General features: G+C 35.8%; 1 protein-coding gene across 1 annotated transcript; it reads left to right on the forward strand.

Moving 5' to 3' along the window:
- The first annotated feature begins 1,082 nt into the window (after positions 1 to 1,082).
- LOC145582926 (putative uncharacterized protein YOL114C) lies at positions 1,083 to 6,106 on the forward strand. The gene is made up of 7 exons (XM_081639990.1): positions 1,083 to 1,524; positions 4,219 to 4,278; positions 4,358 to 4,440; positions 4,836 to 4,900; positions 4,985 to 5,018; positions 5,399 to 5,469; positions 5,603 to 6,106. The coding sequence occupies exons 1-7, from the start codon at positions 1,236 to 1,238 to the stop codon at positions 5,691 to 5,693; spliced, it is 693 nt and encodes a 230-aa protein (XP_081496116.1). The 5' UTR covers positions 1,083 to 1,235; the 3' UTR covers positions 5,694 to 6,106.
- The last annotated feature ends 4,837 nt before the right edge of the window (positions 6,107 to 10,943 follow it).

The following is a 10,943-nucleotide window of genomic DNA, read 5'->3' on the forward strand; positions in this document are numbered from 1 at the left end:
AAAAAAAAAAAAAAAAAAAAAAAAAAAAAAAAAAAAGATTTTTAGTATCTTATTAAGTGTCTTTATCTGGGAGATGATTAATGGTTGAGAGAGCTCTTGTACTACCTCTGATTTTTTTATGTGCAACTTTGGAATTATTTATCTCACATATTATACTCCAAAGTTGCACATAAAAATATTGGCGGTAGTACAAAATTTGATCGAGGGTGCTTTGTAATCTTGAAAAAGATTTTGATTGAAATCTTAAGTGTTAAAAAGATTTATAGTTGATGCAATTTGTTGGTACTAGTGACAATGTAATTGTTAAGAGGGAACAATTGTGAGGAGATTCACGACGTAGATGAAATCAAATGGAGCATAGAAGAGTTCGAGAAAACATGTTTGAGGTTATTTTACTTCAATTGGGTTTAAGAAATTTTCTCATAAAAATCCGTCTTAATTCTTTTTGTTCCTTATATTGTGTTTATGTTCTGACAAAAATGTAGTGAACAATTTCTTCTATTAGTACGATTCGCCTCTCTTGTAGTTGTTCATCCATACAATAGCCTCTTAAGGATGGTGAGCGGTTTTCCTAATGCTTAAACTTGATTGTTATAGACAAGCAGCCTAGGAGTTTAGGAAGAGAGATCACAACTAAATTCGTTAACCATGTTGTTGCCTCTAAATTAGACAATTCATTAGGACATCATTTGAATTCTTTATTTATGAAGGTGTTAGCTTATTAGTTTCTGGATTAAATAATTCGTCTCATTTTATTTGTCTTGTTAAATTTCAAATAACATTTTAGTTCTCTTTTAATTGCAACATTTTGACTTTTATGCTTGTCAATGCATAATTTTAGCATTTTATATCTCTAATTATAGATAAGTTTGATATTGCAAAATCATTTATTAAGACAAATTTATAAAAAGTTATATGATTATGTTTTTCACAACAATAATGTCAAAAAAAAAAAAAAAAAAAAAATAGTGGTCAAATAGAATAATGTTTTTAGTTAGACCATTGGGACATCACATGAATTTTTATTTTTATTTTTTATTTTTTGGGTAAGAAAGAACATGAATATGTTTTTATCTGCCAGAAATTATATTATGTACTGTTTTTATCAAGAAATACATTTCTGATTTTCTGAGTTCGAGTTTCTACTTTCTACCCAAGATAATAATTTCAAAACCCACCAAAATCATCATCTTCATCTACGTTTGGAACTCCAGAAATCTGACCAATTGACGAAAATGGCAGCCATTAGAATGACCACAAACATCCTCCTCAACAGCGTTTCTAAATCAGCGTTTCGGGCTATTTCTAAGGAACGCGCTGCCTTAGCGTTTCTCAGAACCTCCCCTTACACCGCTTCCCGAAACATCTCCAATGGCGGTTTCCGGTGTGCTGCGTCGTCGGAGTACGGCGGTGCTCGGAAGAAAGCGTCGGCGCGTCTTTCTCAGGTCCAGCAGCTTCTTGTTGAAGCTGAAGAACGTGCTTCTTGCGCCGATAATGAGCCCCCTCCTCCCAAAATCTCTCTTGGTAATCCTCTTGCTTTGTTTTTTTGCAATTTAATGTTTGAGAATTAGGTTTTTTATTGTTGAATTGAAATGGGAAACAATCGAATTGTCGTAGTTTGTGATTGTTAGTTTAGCAAGAATTATTTGTCAGGAATATGAACTTAGGGTTCTTGAATTGATAGTATGTGATTGATTAGTTTAGCGTGAATTTTTGTTAGGAAATATAAACATTGGGTTTTTAATTGAAAGTGTGCTTGGTTAAATTAGCATGAATTTTTGTATGGAAATATGAACTTAGGGTTCTTTAATTGATACTTCGTAGTATGTGATTGATTAGTTTAGCTTGAATTTTTGTTTGGAAATTTGAACTTAGGGTTATTCAATTGGTTTTGGGTAACATCATAAGTGGAGACCAATGCAGTTATTTGTAAATGAAGATAGGTGTTGAACTGTTGATTGTTTTTCTAGTTATAAGGTAAGTGATGTATCTCTTGTATAGCTCTATTGAAGCTGTAATGATTAATTACTTCACTGTATGGACTGGTTTTTTGTTCTGAGACCCCACTTATGGGATTAAGGCTTGATTGATTGAGTGTCGGCTTTTGTGGTTCTGAAGCATCCATGTATTGCTATATTTCGGGGTTCATAATGTTGGTTATCTTTGAGGATTTTGTGCACAATGGTTTGGAAGAATTTGGACCTTTGGCTTATAAACTACTCCGTAGTTCTTCTAGGGCATTTGAAATGAAATCTTGCTTTTTAAAGAATTGATAACAAATCTACTTATGAGTATTATGATCCCATGCTATCTTAGTTTTAAAGGGCGAAAGGCGCACCAAGGCACAAAAAGTCCTTGGAGCCAAGGCGCAAGGCAAAGGCACGCGCCTTTTGTAGGTTAGGCGCACTTTATTCATATGGAAAAGAAATAATAATTTCTATTAAATAAGTGTAAAAATGAAATTATGAGAAAAAGTGAAAGGGCCTTGTGATCAATAAAAAGGGTTCTTCAAATCGAATTATAGGATATGGGATTTCTCTCTCCACTTGAATTGAAGAAAACCTGCCCATAACAAAGTCTCATGGTATACTTTAGGAAAAATAAACTTACACGATAGCTATTGATGCTTTAAAACATAAAGCGCAAAATAAGGCGTAAGAAGCAACCTAGAAAAAAGTGCAAAGGCGCGCACCTTTAGTAGGTCTTTGAGCCTCAAAGAGCTAAGGCGTCAACTCTGGAGCCTCACTGTGCCTTACACCTAAGGCGTGCTTTTTAAAACTAATCATACTATTTTTGTATTTTATGTCTTTTTTTTCAAAGTTGTCGACCCAAATTTTTTTATTAAGAAAAACTTCTTTTAAGGCCAATTCTGAATACCGATTTAGTGTACATGGGAGCTCAAATTGGTTAGATAAGGGTCCACATTATGCTGATGCAACTTGATTGTTGCTACATTGTAAGTTGTAACTAAGCATAGACTTTATAATCTATCTTATAATCTTTCCAAAATCTCTATTCTCTAATGTATTTTCGAAACTTCATGCCTATACTTAAACTTGTTATCAGTTCCTTAACTGACACTCTATTCAAAATTGTGGGCTTATTACTGAATATCTTTGTATCTTTCGAGTAGTTATGCTGCTGCTAAAGTTTTGTTATAGGCCATGAATTTTTTGACCTGTGGACTAGTGCAGCCATTGGTCATTGTAAATAAACGCTTGATGTTTCTTGAGTAGATAACAAGTTTTACTTGTGATTCCATTTTGCTTACTTGTTTAATCCTTTTTGCAATCTCTTTGCCCAATTTCAAGTACCTATTCGGTGGAAATGAGAGCATGTTCTCTATAATTGGGGAAATAAATAGTCCATTTTATGTCTCCTACCAGATTGTCCTTAATTTCCGTCTTAGTTTTGAAAAGCGTGCCGAGGCGCAAGGCATGGTGAGGTGTGAGGCGTGAGAGCTGGCGGCCTGGCGCCTTGGCTGGCGCAAAGACCTACAAAAGGCACACACCTATGCGCTTTTTTCTAGGTTGCTTACTTCCTTTTTGCACCTTATATTTTAAGTAGTCAATGGCTAAATTGTTAGTTTGCCATGTGACTTTGCAACTGTTAGGTTTACTTTAATTCTAGAGGAGAGAGAAACACCAAGTCCCCATTTCCATTTGAAGAACCCTAGTTATTGATTACATAACCCTTCACCATTTTTCTCAATTCCTTTTTTAGGCTTGCTTAATGGAAACTAATATATACATATATATTTTTTTTTATTATAAATATAGTGTGCCTCACCTACAAAAGGCATGCACCTTTGCCCTGTGCCTAGGCTTCAAGGACTTATGCGCTTTGGTGCATCTTGCTCCCTTTAAATTTAAGATTTCCAAGTGTATTTTCTTGAAGTTCATGCCTTTTCATAAGTTTCCTTTCAATTCCTGAAATGCTATTTTATTCTTAATCATAGGGTGATTGTTGATCATCATTTCAATTTTTAAGTTACTGCTGCAAAACTTTAGATAATGGCAGTGAGGCATTTGAGGAAAGGAGCTCTTTAATAACATACTCCGTATTAGTTTGTCCTTTTGCAGTTATCATTGATCTAGTTGATCTTAACATAAACTGATGTACAGTCGGCTAGTTTGTATCATCTATTTTTATAATGAGGCAGTATTAGTACATAAATTGATGTACAGTTGTCTGATTTGTATCATTATGTGTCTGTAGAGCACGTGACTATGAATTTTGCAAGAAGTGGAGGGCCTGGAGGTCAAAATGTTAACAAAGGTTTGTTAAGTCCCTATTTGTATTTGGTAGTGAGGTTTTGAGATACTGTCATAGTTCATTGTTTAACTTCTTAATGCAGTAAACACTAAGGTAGACATGCGCTTCAATGTGAAAAAGGCAACTTGGCTGAGTGAAAGAATCAGAGAGAAGATTATGCAACTGGTTTGGTTCTTGCCTCCTTGTTATTCGTATTCTTTGTTCTCCTGATTAATTTCTTGAACCTATTTTTTCAGAGTAATAATAAGTCTTTTCTGTCTTGTGTTCATATATTGAAAGATTAGTGTCATTGTTTGGATACCTTATAGCTGTAGTAGGGCCTTTGTAATTTTGTATTCAATGCAAGCCTCCGCTTTGAACATGACTGTTAACTACAAGGATGAATGAATATTTTACTAGTTAGTAATAATGAACTGGCAATGGAGAAATAAGAGAAAAAAGCCCCTGGGTTCCAACTCTTTGGTTTTAATTAGAGAATGGAGTTTGTTATAATATAAGTATCTGGCAACACTTGACAACAGTTGTTTTTTATTTCGTGTCTCATATTTCTGGATGAGCAGGAGAAGAACCGGATCAACAAAGACGGAGAGATTGTGATTTCTTCCACCAAGACTCGGACACAACAGTAAATTCCTTGTTGCATATTTTGAATTCAGCTTTTCCATTGCATTCATATCTAAATATTGTTTATTCTTTATCTGTATGTCAGGGGTAACATTGAAGACGCCCTATCAAAACTACAGGTACTTAAATCTGCATTTCTTCTTTATTCTTGTTAAATATTTTAATTGATTTTTTTTTTGCTTTTCCTCTTCTGTTATTCTTCTTCTATGTTCTTGTTTAAGGATTCATTGTGAAGTACTCACATGTCCTAGTTGGGTTGAAAAAGCTACAAATAATACAGCTGAAGTAATTTTATCCTTCATGCACACAAATGTTCATTTATTGGTGGCCACCAATTGGATTTTAATGGTGAAGTTGTGTTGCCCATCGTGTTTTAGCTTCATTTTCACAAATATATTTCATCTGTCAAATTCTCTTCACTCACTTTTTGATTTGCTCAGAAGATATTTGTGTGTACTTAATCTTATCTTATATGCTTGTTTTAACTTACTGAACCCAGGCAATTATTGATGCTGCTGCGTATGTCCCTCCAGCACCTACAGAAGCACAAAAGAAGAAAATAGCTCAATTGTATGATTCCTTTTATATCCTCATTTTGAACTCTTAACCATTCCAACTTGCTATTCTTTGTTCACTTCTATAATTTCTACGATGTCTCTTTATCATATTCATTGACATCAAGTTTTCTTGTTTATGGCTGAAGGTCTGCCAAGTCAGAGCAGAAACGATTGCAGAACAAAAAAGTCTTGTCACAGAAGAAGTCCCTCCGTCAAAGTAAAGGCAGCTGGGACTAAAACAGTGAGTTGGGGATCCCACTTTGTCTTTGTGAATTAAAGATGCCTTAGCTAGATCATTAAGATTACTTCCACCTCTGTCGGTATCTGGTCGGAAAAAAAGGAGTTGCCTCTTAGGGTATGCTTAGAGGAGCTCGGTAAACTTTCTCTTCGTTGTGAATATGTTAGGTAAGAGGTTGGTATTTGGTTGTTAATGGTTTCACGTAACATCCAACTGTCTATTTTCTGAATTAGATGCTGTGAAACATACAGAATTCGACGATCTTTTGACTAAATCACCAGTTCCTTCTCATCTCATCTTTGATAACGGAATCTGTCGGTTCGTTAAGTATTGCTTTTGGTGAGTTGGTGATATTGACAATTTGTATATGTGAAAGAATTTTTCAATGAATTTATACTTGTACTTTGATATATAGGTGCCGGCTTTCTTATGCACTCTAATTTTATTGCTGTGATTGTGCACCTACCACACTTTTGTACGAGTAGTATTCCAAAAGAACAAAAAATACTCCACCATATTTTATCTATATTGATTGCTTTGATAAAAGGGTGATGTTACATAACATTAAAAGTCCCTTTTAATTTGGAAAAAGTAGTATTCTGTCATTTGATGCAACTCGCAAAGTTTCATTAATCCGTTAATTATTTAGAATAAGAACAATTTATGTCATGAAAAGAAAAAGAACATTATATAATGTGAAAGAAAAAGTAATAAGAACATTATCTATTTCGAATAAAGAATAATACTCCGTATCATTGGTTTGGATTATTTGTCTTACTCCGTTTTAATGAAGTTTTTTTCACTTTTTGTTTTGGGTTGATCTTGAATGTTTTGATATATGGACTCATAGTAAGTGGTTAAATTTTTTTGGATGGCTAGAATTGTGAGGGGTATTTTTTTTTTTTTTTTTTTTTTTTTTTACAGAATATTCACTTATCTTTTAAAATATGTGGAGGATACATTAAAATGTTAGAATTAATTTATAAACACGCAATTTTAAAATAAGGGTACAATGTGTGATCAAATAAATTTTATACCTGTTCTCAAAAAATAAAAATAAAAATAAATAAATAAATAAATAAAATTATACCACGTTAGTATATATATACAAATTTCAAACTTTTTGTTACACTTTTCGTATTATATCAAAATTTAGGGTTTATTAAAAATTAAAAAAAAAAAATGAAGTCTTAGATCTTAGAGGTTACAAATTTGAATATTTCTCTTCTCCAATTGTATTTACACTTGTAATTCGTAATGCATTACGGAGTATTACTTATTAGGACCAAAAAGAGAAAGGAAAATAAACCATAAAAGTTAAAAATGAAGTATGAATTAAAACACTTACCAAGGTAAAATATAAAAGCAACATTTCAATAACTTTGACGCGTATTGAACATTCCTTAACCGTGTTTAACAAGAATACTCCAAGTCTAAAGTAATTATCCCAAACTTTATTAACTCATGACGTACAGGAAAAGGTAAGCCAAAATCCACTAACTAAAATCAGAATTTTTAATGACATAAGAATTCTGAAGGCTGAAAAATTATTCTAATTTTCATTTTCCACAATCTTTTGACCCTTTAAAAAGGAGGTCAATATATTTAATTTGTGTGTCCAGTCTGTCCAAAGTATAATTTGTTTCCACAAGAATATTCAAATGTAATGTTTTATCTTTGGACTGAGTTTTCTATAATTTTGTTGTAAGCTTGTAATATGTTAGTAGTATGCATTAACACAAACACGGCTTTAATAATCTCACCCACAATATGCTTTAAAGCTTAATCCTCATTGATGACACTAATGGCCAATATATAATACAAGATTACCCACATAGGATAGAATTAGGAAACTAACAAGAATATATCCAAAATATATTCTAGCCAAAAATATGGTCACACAATATAATCTAATATTTCCTAAATATATCCTCAATACCCCCCCTCAAGTTGGAGCATTAGGATCAAAAATGCCCAACTTGGAAAGAAGAGTATCAAACTGTGTCTTCCCAAGTGCCTTTGTAAAAATGTCTGCCAATTGCTCCCTAGTAGAAACATACGATGGTGCAATTAAGCCTTCTGTAATCGCATCACGAACAATGTGACAATCAATCTCAATGTGTTTCGTGCGTTCATGAAAAACTGGATTTCTAGCAATATGTAGCGCAGATTGATTATCACAAAACAACTTGATGGCCTTTGGATAGATGTTCAATCCCCATACTCAAAAGTAAGGCCTTTAACCATTTCAACTCATTTGTAGTCAAAGCCATAGATCGATACTCCGCCTCAGAAGAAGAAGTAGAAACAGTAGGTTGTTTCTTAGTCTTCCAAGAAATAGGGGATTTACCGAGAAACACAAGCCAACCTGTCAGCGAACGACGTGTAATAGGACATGCTGCCCAATCTGAATCACACCAACCCTCCAAAGTAAGGTCACTATCTGCACTCAACAAAATACCCTGTCCCGGGGTACCCTTTAAATAACGAACCACCCTTAGAGCAGCTTCCCAGTGCTCAATTCGAGGCTCATGCATAAACTGGGAAAGAATATGGATCGAATATGCCAAATCTGGCCTTGTCACTGTAAGATAAATCAACCTTCCTACAAGTCTTCGATAAGACTCAGGATTCGCAAGCAATTCACCACTAGCAAGACTAAGTTTGTGATTTTGCTCAATCGGGAAACCACTTGGCTTTGCTCCCAATAAACCTGCCTCAGAAATAATATCAAGTGTGTATTTTCGTTGACACAAAAACAAACCTGATTTGCTACGAGCAACTTCGATACCCAAAAAATATTTCAAAGAACCAAGATCCTTCATTTTGAAGCAATCACAAAGATAAGCCTTGAACACGACCAACGCAGCGGAATCATTGCCAGAAATAATAAGGTCATCAACATACACTAAGACATTAATCTGAACATTGCCATTAGTATATGTGAAAAGAGAATAATCAGAGTAGGACTGAAGAAAACCATACCCTTTCAAAGCCGTGGTCAGTTTTGCAAACCAACACCTCGGAGCCTGTTTCAACCCATATAAAGCCTTTCTCAATCGACACACCAAGTTCGGATCAGAACTCTCAAAACCAGGAGGTAGTTTCATGTACACCTCCTCATCTAGATCTCCATGAAGAAACGCGTTATGAACATCCATCTGCTGAATTTCCCAATTCTTAGAAGTTGCTATAGCAAGGAAAGTACGAACTGTAGTCATTTTTGCCACCGGAGCAAAAGTCTCACCATAATCGATACCTTCTTGTTGATGATTACCATAGACAACCAAACGAGACTTGAGACGTTCAATTCCACCGTTAGCCAAAAATTTTGTCTTGTACACCCATTGACTACCTAAAGCTGTCTTGCCAGGAGGAAGACGCTCTAATGTCCAAGTCCCATTATCTTCCAAAGCCCGTATCTCTTCTTGCATAGAACATCGCCAACCTTCTGATTTCATTGCCTCCTTAAAAGATTTTGGTTCCTTGTCCTGAACCACTGCTGCAAGAAATTTCCGATAATTTACAGAAAACATGTCACAATTTATATAGTGTGCTAAAGGATAAGGCGTACCTGAAGGAGTGTTGGATGACGGAGAGGACGGAGACGGATTATTAGCAAAAACGGAGTGAGTCACGTAGTCACGAAGTTTAACCGAAGTATATTTTTCTCGATGCCCTTTACCCATGGCCTGTTGCTCTGTACTCTGCCCTGTTTCCAGCTGCTGCTGCTGCAAAACAGGGGCTGCCACGTCCCCCCCGTGGTCTGTGGCAGTGTGCCGCGGGGTGGCAGTGGTTGCTGCTGGCGGAGGCTTCAAAACAGGCCCCTCCGCAGCCCCCCTGCGGTCTGTGGCAGACTGCCGCGGGGAGCCTGCGGAGTGCTCTGCCTGGTCACGCTGCTGCTGCTGTGCAGGCAGCCGTGACTGGGCAGCAGCTTCCTGCTCGCTGGCAGCCATGGTCGTGCTATGGTGTGGGCTGCCAGGAGCTTCGTTCTGCGGTGATTGCTGCACAACTTCATCAACACTACTAGTATCACCAAAATCAACCCCACCATCATGATTACACACTTCACTCTCATCGAATGTCACACATTCCATAAAATCATCATGAATATCACCATTATCAAATGAAGCCGACACAATATTAACATCATCCGGGGTTGCAAAAGGAAATACTTCCTCAATAAATTTTACATCACGAGAGACAAAAAAAACTTTTGACTCAAGGTCATACACTCTCCAACCCTTCTTCCCAAAAGGATATCCCACAAAAACACACTTCCTACTCCGACTCGCAAACTTGTCACCATTAGTTTTCTGATTATGGGCAAAACACAAGCACCCAAAAGTACGAATAGCATCAAAGGAGGGAGGTTTATTAAAAAGTATTTCGAAGGGAGTTTTATTTTGAAGTAAGGGTGTGGGTGTACGGTTAATAAGATGAGCAGCTGCAAGGACACACTCACCCCAAAAATAAATCGGTAGATGGGCTTGAAATCTCAAAGCTCTCCCAACATTAAGAATGTGTTTATGTTTTCGCTCAACTCTCCCATTTTGTTGTGGAGTTCCGACACAAGAAGTTTGAAAAATTATTCCAGAAGCAACAAAATAATCATGCAAACAATTAAACTCAGTACCATTATCACTTTGCACAATCTTAATGGTTTGAGAAAATTGTCTGTCAACCATAGCAACAAAGGCCAAAAACATTCGAAAAACCTCAGTTTTATCAACCAACAAATAAATCCACACAGCTCGAGAATAATCATCAACTATAGTCAAAAAATAACGAGCTCCACACGACGAAACATGTCGATATGGACCCCACAAATCACAATGTATTTTCTCAAAAATTCTAGAAGCTCGATTATCACTAGAAGGAAATTTGTCTCTAGGATGTTTAGCACGCATACATACTTCGCACCCCTTATCTAGACAAGCTTTATTACTACTAACGTGAGGAAGTAACTTAACTACTTTCTCGGAAGGGTGCCCCATTCGACGATGCCACAACTCCAAAGTTGAGGTTGCTTCTCCCACGCCAACATGATGCACCAAATCCGTATTGCTAAAATAATATAATCCGTCTCTCCTAGCTCCCGTTCCAATCAGCTCCTTCGTTTGGTCCTGAATAGCACACATAAAAGGATTAAATTGGACAGTACAATTAAGCTCATCCGCAAGTTGAGATACAGAAATAAGATTACAACTTAAGTGAGGAACATAAAGAACTCCCTTAAGAGTAATTTT

Source organism: Chenopodium album, chromosome 2 (genome assembly GCF_948465745.1).
Source record: "Chenopodium album chromosome 2, dcCheAlbu1.1, whole genome shotgun sequence".
Classification (NCBI taxonomy): Eukaryota; Viridiplantae; Streptophyta; class Magnoliopsida; order Caryophyllales; family Amaranthaceae; genus Chenopodium; species Chenopodium album.